The following is an 18,222-nucleotide window of genomic DNA, read 5'->3' as shown; positions in this document are numbered from 1 at the left end:
GTCGAACAAACATGAAGACCAGAGAGCTGTCTATCCGTGGAAAAACGACCTATTGTCAAAATTGGCCTTAGCTAATGCAACAATTTGGAATGCCCTGAAGAACAAAGAAACAACTGGTGTGCTACGCAAAGGATATCGAATGAGTAGATCAGTAAAACAACAGCAGTTTATGACAAAAATATTGTGAGAGGTGTAAAGAAGGCGTTCTCAGGCCAGCCGAAGGACGTAGTCTCTCCAGCGTGTCTCTACTCTGAGATGCTCCTGGATGACCGAGCTTCTCACCCTATCTCTAAGGGAGAGTCCGGACACCCTGCGGAGGAAACTCATTTTGGCCGCTTGTATCCGGGATCTTGTTCTTTCGGTTACGACCCACAGCTCGTGACCATAGGTGAGGGTAGGAACGTAGATCGACCGGTAAATCGAGATCTTCGCCTTTCGGCTTAGCTCCTTCTTTACCACAACGGATCGATACAAAGTCTGCATCACTGCAGACGCTGCACCGAGCCGCCTGTCGATCTCCCATTCCATTCTTTCCAGACTCGTGAACAAGACACCAAGATACTTGAACTCCTCCACTTGGGGCAGGATCTTTGGCCGCTTCAGACTCAGCTGGGAACTACTCCAGTGAGAGTTGGAGAACACGGCTTGATGAAGCCAACAGAACCACATCATCTGCAAAAAGCAGACATCCAATACTGAGGCCACCAAACCGGACCCCCTCTACGCCTCAGCTGCGCCTTGAAATTCTGTCCATAAAAGTTAGGAACACAATCGGTGACAAAGGGCAGCCTCACCGGAAACGAGTCCGACTTACTGACGGATATGCGGACCAAACTCTTTGACTCCGGTCGTACAGGGACCGAACAGCCCGTATCAGGGGGTTCGGTACCCCATACTCCCGAAGCACCCCCCCCCACAGGAACCCCCGAGGGACACAGTCTAACGCCTTCTCCAAGTCCACAAAACACATGTAGACTGGTTGGGCGAACTCCCATGCACCCTCGAGGACCCTGCCGAGGGTGTAGAGCTGGTCCACTGTTCCACGGCCAGGACAAAAACCACACTGCTCCTCCTGAATCTGAGATTTGGCTTCCCGACGGACAGTTCTGGAGAGACCATGCTTGAAATTAAATGGGAAGTTGGCCATTTTGGTTCGAGCCAGCCTTTTTGGATGAATTCCAGAGCTTGTACTTTTAGGTCCGACCAGGGAATTCGCCCAAATGAGCCTCAGTCAGAAGCAGGGATCCGAGCCAGATGGCAATTCTGCTACATAGAGACTTACTCGGTGGTAGAGGCTCGTCCACTCGCTGGTAACGGTGAATATCATGTCGTACAGATGGAAGCGACCGTACAGGATGACCGTTGACAGGCGTACCTGGGTACAGAAAAACAGACCATGTCCATAAAATGAAGATTTTGTTCCAGTACGTCTATTGTTCCCCACATAGTCAGTATAAGCTCTTGTGCTAGTCTAATGTTAGGGTTTGGTGTGACTGCAGTTTGAGAAGGAAAGTGAACAGACCTCGCCATACCTTCCTCTCCATCTGTTTCTGTTGTAACTTGCTCAGACTCCACAGAGCCCATCTCCTTGTGCGGCTTGGACTCATCGCCGTCAAGTTCTTCGGCCACGCCGCCCATGGCCTGCAGACTTAGCTTCCTCATGCCTATCTCCTCAAGCGCCGGAGCAGAGGCTGCTTCTCCTTCAGCCTCGGGACAAACACCACCCTCACAGTCTAAAGGCGGACTGGACGGCGTGGTGCCACCAATCATATCTCCCCCCGGATCGATGGCTGCATCAGCCCCTTCCTCTGCTTCCTACGAGGTTATCACAAGGAAAAAAATCATATATTTTAGGGGTACCGAATGCAAACCCGAAAAACCCGGCCAGCTGCTCCTCATGGAAAGGTGGAAAAAAAATCCTCCACTGACACCAGTTTGACCAATCAATGCACAATTGGGTGGCCATGTCTATCAAATACAGAAGCAGGAAAAGGTGTGAAGAACCTATGCTTGATATTGTACAGGAAGTCGGCTATTTTGGTTTGAAGCAGACATTTCAGGCAAATTTTGGGTCTCATACTTTGTTAGAAATTTGGAAAAAATGTATCCCTAGTTGCAGCAATCAACATAAAATTGGAAGAACTGAACCAGGAACTTTAGACAAATTCCAGACTGAGTGAGAGCCTTTGACGCAATACTCCTCCAATATTAGATGGTGGAGGTAAAAAAAAACTGCCCATTTAGCATCACCCAGCTGTCTTGGATACCTGCTTTCAATTGAGTCTCGGTTGGATTTGATATTTGCCCTAAATATCAAACTTTCTTTTTAATTTCAGCCATGGGTACGTTATAATTTTTGGTTCATCCTGTTACAATAGACATCTTCACCCAATTTCATGTTGATTGGTGAAACTTGTCAGGGGCAAAAATATTAACAAAACTAGATATAGCTAAATATAACAATATTTCAAGGAAAATATTTAACAAAGTGAAATCGCTCATAGTATTTCAGATTTTTTTTCTCACCACAGCCATGGTCAACGTGATTGGACAACTATCTGATGACGACATGGCCGTCTGCAGGGCTGTGGCCATGGAGCACGTGTCCACCCCTGAAGAAGGCTCCTCAGCCGGACCTCTTCCCACCTCGGGGGCCTCCTCACCCTGTGACAAAGCATTGTGGGAAACTGCCTCTGTGAACGGAGCTTCCTCTGCCTCAGAGAAGACCTCAGGCTCCGGAATGTCATCCTGTTCCTGACCGGTTTCCACCACAGGGGACAGCTGGGCTGTCTCTTCAGCACAAACACTCTCTGGTTCCTCTTCCCCATGCTGCTCTGGGACCAGTTGTAGCCCAGGAGACGGCTCATCTTCATCTGGACCACTAATGTCTGGAGGTTCCCCGTTAAGTAGCAGTGGGGAAGGCGGCATGGGGGGAATTTCTCCAAACCCGGACTTCTCCTCATCCTCGTCTGAGTCGATGTGCAACATGGCACTGAGGCGCGTGTGTGTGGGGAAGCTGGAGCGCAGTTTCGGCGAGGCTGCACCCAATGGTCTTTCCCCGGGACCCTTCGGGGCCTCAATAGCATCCAGGTCCTCGCTGAGGGACCTCTGGAGCAACTCATGCCCCTCCAAAAACCTCGCCCCGGCTCCAACAAGTAGTAGCTCCTTTTCTGGGTAGGCTGCCGCCGCCCCGCCTCCCCAGATGCCTTGAGGACTCTGCGATCCGGTGGGGGAGGGCCCTGCCAAAACGACTCCTGGAAGGTGGTGAGGAAGGTCTTCATCGTCTGAAGGCGTCCCCGGAGCTCCATTGAAGGTCGAAAGGCTAATGATGGAATCTGGAGAGGCACCTGGGGAGAAGTAACATGGTGAGTAAGCTTCTAAGATTGCCGTTTTTATTAGTGGAACCGATCCTGAGCTATTTGCGGAAAAATCCACCCGATTTGTATTGTACAATCTATTGATAGATATACCGCAAACCACTTTAATATCATTTATAAGTCAATTACCCTTAAACATAGATGGCTTAGAGATGAGTTGATTAAGAAAAAAATGCACCGGAAATGTACATGTACTTACACATGCGGCAAAAACTCTTCATAACTTCAATTAGTAATCCAAACTAAATGTACTTTACCTCCTCCCTGACATACAAAGATTTTAGTCTTTTAATCAAGAGTGATCACTTCAACATTCTTCCATGACCCCAATTCCTATTTCGCAATGACTTTGGTGGCATCTTGTGGCATCTTAGGGTGTTTTAGAGCACAAAAAAAACATGAATAGGTGAGTTTTTCAGCAAACAACTGGGGATAGGTTCCACAGAAAACAACGTGAAAAAGTAATTTGTGAATATGTACCGCAAATAGGCGGGGGATTACTGTAATGATATTTTTATAGGTTGCAAAGCCACGACATACACACCAGTGTCCTGGCACTTCTGGTGCTTTTTTCTGAACACAAACTGCTACAATCACAGCTTGTAGTATTACTTAAGGATTGAGGCTGTTAATATAGGCAAAATGTTGGTGGCTTAGGGGGGGCATCCAGTAGATGTGATTTTTTTGCTATTTGCATCTTGGTCCATAAACACTTACCATCAGGTCCAGTTGAGGTGAGTTCCACTTTGAACTGTAGCTGTCCGCTGACGTGTTCTGTTGGTAGGCGTCGGCACAGGGGAAAAGTCACGGGCTGGACTCTGTGACACCAAAACACACAGTATTTATCTGTACATTTATGTCACTAGTACTTTGTGTTACAGCACACCCATATTTAAGGTGGTTACCTACCCAGGTATTTTCTCAATAAGACGCTGCACAGGGATGGTCAACTGGCCAAGGAAGCGCTTGATGATGGGTCGACTTTTGGCAAACTTGTCCTTCACCTCGATGTACAGGATGTCAGTCATCAGCGCTACAAATGTGTATTTCTGGAGAAGGAGACACACACAGGGCTAGGGTTAGGACTACAGTTGGGGGTAGGGTTTGGTTTAGGGATAGAAGGTTAGGATTGGGAGGTAGGGTTCGGGGTTTATGGTATTTTGACAAACTGACCTAAAGGCTTAGTGTTCGAAAGTAAAGTTAGGAGGTTCGGTTAAAGGTATGGTATTGTGATTGACTGAATTGAAGGATTAGATGTTTAGGGAGAGGCTTGTGGGGAAGGATTAGGGGTTTAAGGTTAAGAGGTGGGTTTGGGTTAGGAGGTTGGGGTATTGGTTAAGTTAGAAGTTAAGGCTTCAAGTTATCATTACAGTATATATTTTTTATTTTGTCATAAACAGAAGGCTTAGATTTAAGAGTTAGTTAATTCTGGTTAGGGTTTGGTTAAGGTTGGGATTAGAAGATATTGTAGGGACCTCTCCATGCCAAACCGGATTGACGGTGTTGGCAATGATGGCCGAGCGGCGTTCCTGTCCGTGGTGGCTGAAGACAGGGAAGACACTCCTCTTCCCAGGGTGGATTGACATCTTGAGGTACGGATCCGGATGGAAGAACATACCTTTCTTTAGGCCGGTGGCACGCAGATCTGTGAGCACAAATGAAGTAGTACAATTTAGAAAAAATTCTGTACCCGAACGCCAACTCTGACACCTTTTTATATGTACCCAGATAATTTATTAGATTATTTTGATACACAATTTAAAGCTAAATTTGCTCTTTTGGGGGATTTATAGTGGCGGCACAGTGGACGACTGGTTAGAGCGTCAGCCTCACAGTTCTGAGGACTGGGGTTCAATCCTCGGCCCCGCCTGTGTGGAGTTTGCATGTTCTCCCCGTGCCTGCGTGGGTTTTCTCCGGGCACTCCGGTTTCCTCCCACATCCCAAAAAACATGCATGAATTGGAGACTCTAAATTGCCCGTTGGTGTGAATGTGAGTGCGAATGGTTGTTTGTTTGTATGTGCCCTGCAATTGGCTGGCAACCAGTTCAGGGTGTACCCCGCCTCCTGCCCGATGATAGCTGGGATAGGCTCCAGCACGCCCGCGACCCTAGTGAGGAGAAGCGGCTCAGAAAATGGATGGGTGGATGGGGTTTTATAGTCGTCTTATTTTAACATATTTAACTCTTTGGGGATATACGGTACTCAAGCATAGAAAAACATGTCAACCTACCTGTCAAAGTGAAGCTTATCAGTTTCCGAGGATGTTCGACACCCACCTGCTCCGCAAGGCCTTCAACCTACAAAAGTCAAAATTATTAAAAATGATTATATTTGCAATTTGCGCAAATACTTTAGAACCCTTGAAAATTGGGTGGGGGGAGGCCGTTCTCTGGAAAAGTCACACACCAGTACAGCTGTATTCTTCACAGTGATGCAGGGTGTCGTTGCTCTTAGGGCTCCACTCACTCCGTGGTAGTACTTGAAACAGATCTTGGTCTCCGCTGTGAGAAGAGATAGCAAAAAGAATTAATGCTGTTAGCAATGACGAACGCGCCCTTTGCACCCACTTCAAGTATTTTCTCCTTCTGATTATCGGTCATTTGGGCAAATCCCCTAGTAGAAATTTGACCAAAATGGCTGCTTTAAACCAAAATAGTCAATTTCTTGTTTAATTCTGGGTTTGGGTCCATGAGATTTTTTAATGCATCCTGTTATGATCGACATGTCTACCAAATTTCATGTCGACTGGTGAAATTGGTGTACGGGGCTGATGTCCACCCCCCTCCACAACCTTCTAACAATGTTGGAGTCCTTGAATTTGCATAAAATGGCTGCTGTATTCCAACATGGCTGACTTCCTGTTCAATTTTGGCCATGGGTCCTTGAGAATGTTTCATGCATCCTGTTATGATAGACATTTACACCAACTTTGATGCGAATCGATGACTCTGGTGTCAGGGGCTAATTTATTCTAACTTTTCAGGGAGGGTACTACTGAGTGAGTTTAGTGGAATTGTTGTTTGGTTACATACATTTTCACCAGGATACACACAATTAATTAAAAAATTAGTGACTTTTGGGGCTTGTTGAGAGCCCCAAAAAGGCAATTCCAAGCACAGTAAAAAATTAACACCATTGATCAGGTCTGACATCAGCTACTCACGTTCCATGAAGTAGGGCCCGGTCTCCAGCCTCCAAACAATCTGACCTTTCTGGGTGCCATTCACCCCTCGGTTCTTACAGTCCCACACGTTTGACGGGCTTGTCTCATCTGGAGGATAGTAGGAGAACAGAACACAACCTGAGACTAACCGGACCCTGGCATGCTGATATTCCCAGAATAGTAAAACAAACAATCAAACACACAGATACAAAATGAAAACATTCGAATGGAGAAACTGTGACTCCAGCTCCTGATGGCACACACACAGCCTTAACGGTACACATCCAACACACGAATGCGACAGTGCATACAATAGTTGCACTTTATAAAACCATTTATTTATATTCTCTTTTATTTTTTTGTTACAATACATTGCTACTTTTCTTTACTAAAACAGGTATTAAAATTGTGGTTGGTCTTTCTGGTACAAACCTCAATTCCAATGAAGTTAAATAAAAATTAAAACAAAATACAATGATTTGCAAATCCTTTTCAATCTATATTCAATTGAACAACACGAAGTGAGAACACTAATTGTTGAAGCTTTGTAGGTGGAATTCTTTCCCACGGCAGAGGGACCTACTCGAGGATCCTAACTTTATTTGCTTTACAGTCCAGGGTCTCCGTTGTGGTATATTACGCTTCATAATGTGCCAACCATTTTCAATGGGAAACGGGTCTGGACTACTGGCAGGCCAGTCTAGTACTGGCACTCTTTTACAACAAAGCCATATTGTTGTAATGTGCAGAATGTGGCTTGGCCTTGTCTTGCTTAAATAAGCAGGGATGTCCCTGAAAATGACGTTGCTTGGATGGCAGCATATGTTGCTCCAAAACCTGTATGTACCTTTCAGCATTAATGGTGCCTTCACAAATGTGCAAGTTACCAATGCCATGGGTACTAACACACCCCATACAATCACAGATGCTGGCTTTTTAAATTTGCACTGATAACAATCTGGATGATACTTTCCCTCTTAGGCTGAGAAAAAAGACACGCCGTCCATAAGTTCCAAAACAATTTGAAATGTGGACTCATCAGACAACAGCACACTTTTCCACTTTGCGTCAGTCCATCTCAAATGAGTTTGGGCCCAAATAAGCCGGTGTGTTTCTGGGTGTTGTTGATACCTGTATACGGCTTTACATTTGCATGGTAGAGTTTTAACTTGCATTTGTAGATGTAGCGATGAACTGTGTTAACTTAAAATGGTTTTCTAAAGTGTTCCAGAGCCCACGTGACAATAACCTTTACAGAATGATGTGAGTTTTTAATGCAGTGCCACCTGAGCGATCGAAAATTATGGGCATTCAGTCTTGGTCTTTGCTTTGCCACTTACGTGCAGAGATTTCTCCAAATTCTCTGAATCTTTTGATGGCTGAAGCCCCCTTCAATAAGCCTAGCAACCCCACTTGTACCAGTGTATTTGTTTTCCCATTTTGGGGGTAATATTTGTTCCCAATATTTTTTTTATTTTGTTCCATTTAATATTTGCATATTTGTATGTTTTGTATTTGCGTGCAAAAAAAATTGTTTCAGTGATACACACTCAAATCATAGTAACAGCTGAACTTGCTGACATGATTAATGCTCAGATCAATGACAAAGTAATCCCGGGGGGGGCGGGAGTTGGGGGTTGGGGGGCATCATTGAATGTCTGCTTAGTCAAGATAGACAGTAGGGTGTTAAGACCTTGGCGTAGGTAATGAAGTCCTGAAGCCATACGATCAATATCAAGCGACCTGGGCGGCGCCTGATGTTTTCCTTCATCTCGTTCGACCATATTGAACCGAGTGACTACAGAATTTCTTGTTTTGACCCGTAGAGAGTTCCTGGGTTTTCGTGTTGGTTACACCTCGAGAAGAAACAGTCTTCACAGGCTAAAAATATGAAACTGAAACGCAAGTGCTGTCTTCCAAGTTGTGTTTCTAATCCAGCAACACAATATTTTTGGAGGGGCATGTCATGTCTTGATAACAAATGTGCCTGTTGGACACTATTACTAGAGTATTACTTTTCAGCACCGTCAGAGAGCTCGAGATCCTGATAGCCTTGTTCAGCACTCACTTGTTCCTCTCTGTAAGCAGAATTCTCGATAGCAACTTGGAAACAACACGCTATCCCAGTTAGCATCCCAGACCGTCACGGCACAAGACAACATATTGATGTTACACTGTCCTCAAAAGAAGAGTTTTAAGATTTACAGTGCGTTTGTCATTTCATAATATATGCACGTTTTTGAGAATCTTCAATTTATTCCACAAATTAATCCGAGCAGTTTTTAGTTTTTATTATTTAAAATTCTTGCTCTAGCCAAAAGTCGACTCTGTAAACAAACACAGTGCAGCTCAACCTCTGGCTCGCGATATGCGTCCAATTTCATGCGAATGCGGTATTGTTTTCATTGTATTTTTATCTAATTTTTTAAAAATAATAATAATAATAATTTTTCCCAATATTTTTTATTTTCATCAATTTCATTGTATTTTCCATCAAATTGTTTTGTATTTTGTATTCTTTTATTTTTTTCCTAACGCATTTGTATTTCACTTCCCTAATAATTAGTATTTTCATTTATTCATTCCCCCCTCATATTTAAGTATTTCTAATATTTTTTTTGTCCAATATTTGGTACCAAGATTTTAGTTTTTTTCTATTTTTCACTTTTTCCCCATATGTATTTTTGTTTCTTTTTTTGAAAACATACAGTTGCAAAAAAATATGCAGAAACTAAACCACCGGCACACAATCAGTGTATTTTTTGGTTTTATTTTAATTTTATCTTTACTATACCAGAAATAAATTCGTTTAACATGAACATGACAGTTAACAATGTTCAAAGGCACCACTTGCCTTCAGCAACCACTTCCATAAACATGGCGTTTGATGATCTGGCATAAAGATCGATGTTTTGTTAAAGACAAGAACGCCTAGAGACAAACAGAGTTCCTCTCGCCAAGCCTTGGAAATCTCAAATATTTTATCCCTAAAGTCTTCAATGCGGCGGCACGGTGGCCGACTGGTTAGAGCGTCAGCCTCACAGTTCTGAGGACCCGGGTTCAATGCCCGGCCCCGCCTGTGTGGAGTTTGCATGTTCTCCCCGTGCCTGCATAGGTTTTCTCCGGGCACTCCGGTTTCCTCCCACATCCCAAAAACATGCATTAATTGGAGATTCTCAATTGCCCGTAGGTGTGACTGTGAGTGCGAATGGTTGTTTGTTTGTATGTGCCATGCGATTGGCTGGCAACCAGTTCAGGGTGTACCCCGCCTCCTCCCCGATGATAGCTGGGATAGGCTCCAGCACGCCCGCGATCCTAGTGAGGAGAAGCGGCTCAGAAAATGGATGGATGGAAGTCTTCAATGCGTGAATAAACATCAGCCATTCATCTGGGTGACAACAAAATGTATGGATAAAGGCACCAACAAACAGACATTACGTGGCCCAAAGCCCACATTTATTTAAAGGAGACATATTATGCATTTTTTCATTATTTAAAACCCTTCCCAGGTGTCTTAACTCAAAATACACAGATTAACAATTAAGATTAAGAATTACAGTATACTTTTCATCCTAATTTTCTTGCCCTGCTGTGTAGCCGACACCCTACCCTAGGCCCCAAGTCAGCCGGCGACCCCACACAGACTGAGAAGTCAGCTGAGATAGTCAGCTCACCCATGACCCTAATGAGGACCTCCTTATTGTCCGTTGAGAGTATTTGTAAACACCCCATAAAAAAGAAACTTAAAATAATATGTCCCTTCTCAAAACAATTATTTGTGTTCCGAAATCATCCCCTTACCGATATGGTACAGTCCGATCCAGTCGGTGGCGTCCACTTCCTCTTTGATGTCCCAGGATATGACGAGGGTCTGGCCCCGGTTCAGCGTGAAGTCCAGGGTGGACGCGGTCAACGAAGACCTGGTCTGCGAGCTCACCAGGTCCGTGTCACTGTTGGCGCGGGGCAGCCCAACGGGACCGCCCACCATGGACACGGCGTCCACCAAGGCCCCCCCTCTCTCCGCCAGGCTCCGGAGGTTCTCCGGGCTGAGAGTGTGCCGCAGATTGGGGCTGCGCCTACGAGGGGCTGAGAGGTGCTCGCGGCCCCCCACGGCCAAATTGGGAGCATTTTGGGTGCGGGTCCTGGCCGGGAGGACGGCGGTGGCGAGGGACGGACGCATGTTGTGTCGTGACTTTGATCGATAATCCCGTCTAGCGAGGAAGCTGCCAGTCTCTGAAGTCAGGACGCATATCGGTGACTCATGACTAAATGCTATGTTTTTCAGTAGAATTCAGCAGGTTTTGTGTGGGTTGAATCAGACTGTGGGTTCTTGTTTCTTGGTGTCCCCCATTGTCACAGGAGTTCTTTGTCTCGCTAGTGTCCTGAAATCTTAGTCAGTCAGTATCTGGAGAAAGAAAGGCAAGAGAACTCATGAAACTACAACATCACATACTGTATGAACAATTAGACCAACTACTTTGACTGTATGTTTGGCAGGTTTTCCAACTTTCCATATGACAAAGTAAAGCCTTTACCCTCAGAACTTTAAGGATTTGGCACTGTAAATACTTGGATTTAAATCAAACGAAACAAGAAAAAAACCAAGAACATTTCTTAGCTAGCTCATTACAGAACTAAAACAATAAAATGTTGCACCTGTCCATCAGCACAGAAATAATACGAGAAAATGTCATAGCTGTTCATCAAAACAGAAATGAAAACAATTTGTATTTGTCCATCATCATCGAAATAAAGCAAAGGAATGAGACATAGCTGTCCATCGTCTGGGTAGTAACAAGAGAAAATGCCGTAACTGATTATCCACAGAAGTTAAAAAACAAAACAAAAAAGCCATGAGTGTTCATCAACACAGAAGAAAACAGTAAAATGTTGCAACTGTCCATCACTGAAATAAAATAAAAAAGTGTCCTATTTGTCCATCATACATCAGTCAAATGAGATGTAAACCGCAGATGTAAATTGAAAAAAAAGAACCAAAAAAAAAAGCGTTTTCCAAAAACTGGTCCATCTGCAAAATGTCCATAAAATGAGAACATTTTGTAATTGTCCATCACAGAAATAAAACGAAAAAGCATCGTAACTGTAACTCTCTATCGGGGGACCATTTTAAAACTGTATTTTATCACAGACAAAGACAAGAAAATGTCATAACGGTATGCCATCAACACAAAATAAAATTATAAAATGTCTTAACTTTCCATCATCACAGAAGTAAAAGAAGAAGAACATGAGAAAATTTCACCACGCACAGAAGAGGGGGGGATGACCACAACAACAGAGGCAAAGACTCATTTCCTCACAAACATTCTCAATCTGAACCATTTCCACATTTAATCTCCATTCCATCGCTTTGGACCTAACATGGGATTAGAGATTGATTCTGGGAAAATGACAGGAGGGTCTGATTGTTATAATAATCTAAAAATAACTACATTGTAATCATGAGAATCTGTGTTAATCAGACACCTGGAAACACCGTCATTATTGTGAACACATAAGGTCAAATACTATTTGTGCAGCAGGTGTACCGTAGAATGAAAGCGAAAGGCTGGCCTGCCTTTAAATCAGATGTGGGGTGGTACGACACAGGTGACAGAGTGGTGGTCTACCAATTTGAAGGTTGTGGGTTCGACCCTCAGCCCTTGTGAACATATTAAAGTGTCCTTGAGTAAGATACTGAACCCCAAGTGGTTCGTGCTGCTGTGAATGAGGAGACTGTATTAAAGTGCTTAGGCTACCTTGAAGATAGAAAAGCACTATACAAGTGAAAGCCCGTTTACATTTACCATGTTTCAAGTGTCTTAACTGTCTGCTTCAACAACGTCTGCTTTGCAAGATTAATCTGCAGTAGTGCTGGGGCTTTGGCTTCACTTACCCCAACTATTGAAACTCCCCAGAACAATCACTCTTAGATACAGTACGTAGAAACATATACAGTACACAGAACAATCCCTTGCTGTATTGCGGTTAATTTATTACCGGATTCAGTGAATTGCAGATTTTTTTTTATAGGTCAGTGTAGTGCAGTTACTCACCTGCACATCTTTGATGCAGTGACCTTTATTGGCTATATGATTTTAATGTAGTAGCAATGACTCACGTAAGGTCAATTTTTAACAGACAAAGAATACCTTATTGAGTAATCACAACTCATTCATCTGGTAAGTCACCAAAAGCTTGAGGGTACAAAAATAGTGAATCATTCTTCCAAAAAGAGACTTCTAACTGTTTAATGAAACCTTAACCCTGGCATGAACCCCTACTTTGAAACCATCATTTTCATTTCAAACCCTACTTTGACACTCCTATAACCTTGTTGAAAATTGTAACATTGGCTTGAAACCCTAACCCTGACTTTAAATCCCAACCCTTGTTTGAACTCTAATTTGAAACCTGAACACTGGCTTGAAATCCTACTTTAAAAGCAGAAATGTGGGCTCAAACCCTACTTACTCCAAACCTTGTTGAAACCATAACCCTGACTTGACACCATACTTTAAAACCATAACCCTTGTTTAAAACTCTAATCTGGTCTTAAAAACCTAATTGTAACCATATTGCTTGTTTGTAAAACCAACCCTGTCTTGAAACCTTTATTTGAAACCCAAATTTGAAAACCGTAACCCAGACTTGAAACCATAACCCTGTCTTAAAACCCCAATTTGAAGCCCAAACCCTGATCTCACACCCTCATTTGAAACCATAACCCTTTTTCAAAACCCTAACTCTGGGTTTGAAACCCTACTTTGAAAACCTAACCCTTAAATACAGTTGTGCTGGATTGATTGAAATGTTAATTAATTGCACCACTGTGCCTTATTCCTGCCCATCTGTTGCACGTGTGTGTGTGTGTGTATGCGTGTGTGTGTGTGTGTGTGTGTAAGTGCGTGCGTGCGTGTGCTCCTAAAGGTGGCCAATCTGTCATGCAATAGAGCTGCAGTCACCTCAACCAAGGCACACAAGGGTCCCTCGTCTTCACACACGGATGCACGCGCGCGCACACACGCCTACAACACACACACACACGTGCACACACACGTGGCTTTACTAAATGTCATTGAACCCACTGAAAGGTTGGCCCTGTATAAAGATCCCATTTGGAAGGAAGGAGTTGAAGAAGACAACATTTGCAGATGAACATTTTCTCCAGTGCAGAATTTGAGGGACGCGAGCCAGAAGGTTTCCCAGCAAAAGTCGAAATGACTCACGACAACGACGCAATGTCACCATACGCTTTTCACGCATTCGGCTGAGTGGGAAAGGGATGTTTGCTTGTTTTTTTGTTTGTTTTGTTTTTGGCAGGGGACACATAGAGAGAATCACACATAGAAAGCATATTAAATTTGGCCTCAAAGAGTACAATCATGACTTCAGAGAAATGAAGGGTCAGAAATCTGAATTTGAAACTCTAACCCTGGCGTCAAACCTAACTGAGATCTTGACACCGGCTTGAAACCCCACTTTGAAAACCTAATCCTCGCTCTACACCCTAATTTAGAATACTGACACTGGAAACCAAAATTTCAATACACTAACACTGGCTTGAAACCCTTTTTGAAATTCACTGACTTGAAACCTTAAACCCTGGATGGATTAAGTCCTTGAGTGTTGTTTTTTTGTGTGTGCATAATACAACAAGCACTGCACCCCTCTACTGTGGGGTGTACACTTTTGTTTTATCTTGATGACTACTTGTGCTCAACTTTACCAACTATGTAATTTTTGAAAAAGTGACAAGTGAAAAATCCAGCGTATTTCGATGTTGCTATTGGACACTGGCTTTACCCAAGCAGTTGTTCCCCCCTCCCAAAAAAGCTTCCTATCAAATAGACACCTCCTTCCAATCAACACCTGCGCTGTATAATATAATAACAAAACGTTGGGTGAACGTAAGAGTTCAAGAAAACCTACTTAAATAAAATTTCAAGTTGGGCAATTAAACTAAATGTTTTAAGTTTTTCTTTTGTTTGCTAAACTCCGAATTTGGTATTTTGTCTAAGTCGTACTAACTTATAATTTTACATTGCAATAACGTTTCAGCCTTACATACTGTATTTCTACTAACGTTCCTGTAAATCGTACAAATGTTACATTGTAATCGTTATTAATCTTTACTTCTACAAACTTAACTATAAATTGTAGTGCTATAATTTTGCATTGTTATAAATAAATTCTTACAGGGAATCCACTTCATTTGGTTCAATTAGTAGAAGAAAATAATTTAAGAGGAATTTAAAATAACACTGCAATAGCTATTGTAATTCAACATTTATCATAGAGAACATGCTCTGTAATTGAGTAACAAAGCACATTTATGTTACTGAACCCATTAGAACCATGTAAGTATGTGGAATAATGCAACTACATATGGACGAATTAATGTTCAATATTTACGCTTCGTTTGGCATTAGGTTTTTGCCAGGAATAAATACATTTATACTAACTACTTAGTGCGGTGTCACCAACATAAAAACCCAAGAGCTGTCAATCGGTGAAAAACAAACAGCGGAGAGTAGATGAAAAATTTATCAATTTTATCGCATATGCATTGCCATAGGTAGTACAAGCATTTGGAAAGTCCTGATGAAGAAAGAAACCATACAGGGACAAACATCAGCGACAACCTCAATCAATTCACATGTTTACCTTGCAGTGAGTCTGTTGTGTTTTGTGCCTGCATTTTCCGAATTTTGTGCAGGAATTTTGTCACTTTTCTTTTTTTCTACCCTTTGGTCCTAAAAAAGTGCTGAGAAGAAGCATGAGCAGGCATGGCAAAAGAGGCTAAAAATACTGAAGCAGATTAAAATTAATCAAACTAAAGTTACAAAAGAAAAAGGTTGCAGAAATTGCTTAATCTTTACATTCCACTTAAGTGAACTAAAAAAATTGAAAAAACTTTTTAATTCTTTACATTCTATTTTACTATGTTTTTATTGTGTGTGATTTATAGAGGTTAGGCTTGAAACGGATTAATGGCATTTCTATTAATTTGGATGGGAAACGTTGATTTGAGATACGAGTAATTTGAGTTCCGAGCACGGTCACGGAAAGAAACTCGTAAATCAAGGTAAACTACTCATTAAACAAGAATTGGAAGGTCAAAAAGTCAGCAATAAGCCTCAAAATTCTGGGACAAACTCTTTTAAGGATTGATGAGACAAGAATGAACATTTATGAAAGTGATAGAAAGGCTAACGTTTGCATAAAGAAATGATCACAGAAGCTGATTTGTGGAGGCAATGTTATTGCTTGGGCTCGCCTGGTTTCTCCTGGGTCGGGCTCATTCATCTTCATTCTTGATGGCAGCAGCAAAATAAACTCAGAACTCTACAGAAGCATTTTGAATGCCAATTTAAAGAGAGATGTGACTAAAATTATTGATAATAATTTTCTTTTTTAAAGTGCACCGCCAGAACAACAAAAAAAGTTCATCATGACCAAAAAGTGCAAGGTTTTAGAACAATTCTAATCTCCAATCTCCAGACTTAAAATGCCAATCTTCAGACTTAAACACGACAGAGCAGAGGGGTCAAACTCATTTTCATCATGGGCCACATTGTAATTCTGGTTTCCAGCAGTTTACCATTATGACTGTAAACCCATATGAATGTATAAATAAATACCTTATCATATTAATACATATACACAACAAAACTGATTGCTAACTAGTTTTAAAATCTGAAGTCAAGGAAAGCAGCAATAATAGTAGTTTTTCCAACTGTTTTTCAATTTATTTAAAAAGGGGTTTGGGACCAAAAAATGTTTGCAATATCTCAACATTATCAACTCATTCACTGCTGTGGACGTTTATATTGGTCAACTGGAATTCAACTGTTTATTGCCACCAATGTACAATCGTCAAGTATGTTTTTCAACTGGTAGGCATGGAAGTGACTCTTGCCCCGGCTTGTCTGTGAAATTCAGCTTTGTAAACCACGGTAGTGACTAACAAATTCCTGTAGATGGCGGCGTTGCATTGCGTTAGGTTTGAGATCAGCACAGCTTTCGAGTAGAAGACGATTTTGAGGGAGAGAAATGCCAACACATTGGAAATTGGACAACTTTAGGCACCTGACACTCTAACAGAGCATGTATATCTATGGGATAAACAGAGTATGTGTAGCTGTAGAGTAAAAGAGTGTGTATCGATCGTGAGAAAAGATGACACAGTTCAATATAAAAAAGTCACTGATATTCAACTCGATCCATGCAGTGAGTCAGTGTCGCTCATGTAGTTTCATAGTTGTATAACTAAATAAATGATTATTTTGCCATCAAAAGCCATTTCTCAGTCTTGTTCTTCTTGTTTTATAGTTTGAGGTGTCACAAAAGCAAAAACTATTGGCATCAAAGTCATTGTTCTGCTTGAAGTTATTTTTCACAAAAAGCTCATTTTCTACACTTTTTGGTCAGATACTTGTGTTTTCGGTGAAAGCAACACATGTTCCACTGCTGATTACTGAAGAACAGAAAGAGGGGAAAAAAACATGTTTTTTCTGGTGGAACAAGAATCTACTCTTTCTTTTCCTCGTTTCTGTGCTTACATTGTCACAGAACACAATATTCTGTGGATCTTGAAAGATCGGTCAAAATGTTTAAAGTTTAAAAAAAGTTAATCAAGGGCAAGAATTGGAAGCTTTTACACGAGGTGAAGCCAAACTCCCGAATTAGACTACATATATAGAGCATGCATTTTACCCACTAGAGAGGAAACTAACGTGAGGAACCACCCAAAACAACACTGACAAAATAACAAAGAATTCCATCAGGTTCAAGAAGCGCCGAGCAAATTTCTAGTCGTATACCCTATAGAGTATGCATTTTACCTACGAGAGAGGAGATTGAAGTGTGTAACTCCCCCCAAACAACATTGACAAAACAATAAAGGAGTTCATCATGGCCAAGACGACTGGCCGAGTCAATCTCCAGACTCAAATCCAATAGAGCCTGCATCATACCTGCTAAAGAGGAGACGCCGAAAAAAAGAAAAACGTTAATGACCCACGACACACTGCCAAACCAACAAAGGAGTTAATGAGGGGCAAAAAACAGGACCAGTATATTTCCAGATTAAATCTTATAGAGCATGGAATAAAAAAAAAAAAAAAAAGTTAACACCTTGGGTCCTATTTTTGTGACTGGTATAAATCTGGTGCAGCGGGCAGCGCAACTGTCCATCAGGGTTGGGTTGGACTGGTGTTGGGAATTTTGTAGACAAGTAGAACCTGGCGGATGTGATAGGGGGCGAGCTATGCCTCTGTGGGAGTGTTTACAGCCGACTTCAAGCACCGCCAATCAAAGCAGCTCCTCTCATTCCCTCTAAATGTGGCACAATGAGACCCACAAGAGGATGCATAATCGCAAGGAAATGCCCTCCTTGCACTGGGATGTCTAGCTTGGCACAGACCAGTCTGCCAAATTGGCAAACGCGCAGCGAGCCTTGCACTTCCATGAAAATCTGAATCTGCTGGCATTTGTGCCTCACCACAGATGCGCCGTCTACGAAAATAGAACCCCCTGTCTTAAACAGCGGTACCTTGACTTTCAAGTTGAATTCATTCTGTGAACAACCCCATTCTCTGAACAAGCCCATGGCTCAATTTACAGTGGACCCCTGCTATTTGCGGGGGATAGGGATCAAGCCTGACCTGTAATAGCGAA

At 42.3% G+C, this 18,222-nt stretch overlaps 1 protein-coding gene across 1 annotated transcript in view; it reads right to left on the bottom strand.

Moving 5' to 3' along the window:
• Positions 1 to 18,222, bottom strand: part of hecw2a (HECT, C2 and WW domain containing E3 ubiquitin protein ligase 2a) — a 42,699-nt gene that overhangs the window by 23,362 nt on the left and 1,115 nt on the right. The window contains exons 2-11 of the mRNA XM_061792549.1: positions 10,342 to 10,945; positions 6,541 to 6,648; positions 5,784 to 5,878; positions 5,608 to 5,674; positions 4,853 to 5,022; positions 4,287 to 4,426; positions 4,095 to 4,195; positions 2,527 to 3,347; positions 1,533 to 1,815; positions 1,283 to 1,375 (exon numbers count right to left, since the gene is read on the bottom strand). Coding sequence (XP_061648533.1) covers positions 1,283 to 1,375; positions 1,533 to 1,815; positions 2,527 to 3,347; positions 4,095 to 4,195; positions 4,287 to 4,426; positions 4,853 to 5,022; positions 5,608 to 5,674; positions 5,784 to 5,878; positions 6,541 to 6,648; positions 10,342 to 10,720 — 2,257 coding nt within the window. The 5' untranslated portion in view covers positions 10,721 to 10,945. The remainder of the gene's footprint in view (positions 1 to 1,282; positions 1,376 to 1,532; positions 1,816 to 2,526; positions 3,348 to 4,094; positions 4,196 to 4,286; positions 4,427 to 4,852; positions 5,023 to 5,607; positions 5,675 to 5,783; positions 5,879 to 6,540; positions 6,649 to 10,341; positions 10,946 to 18,222) is intronic.

Source organism: Phyllopteryx taeniolatus, chromosome 12 (genome assembly GCF_024500385.1).
Source record: "Phyllopteryx taeniolatus isolate TA_2022b chromosome 12, UOR_Ptae_1.2, whole genome shotgun sequence".
Lineage (NCBI taxonomy): Eukaryota > Metazoa > Chordata > Actinopteri > Syngnathiformes > Syngnathidae > Phyllopteryx > Phyllopteryx taeniolatus.
This window is presented reverse-complemented; position numbering and strand designations above follow the sequence as displayed.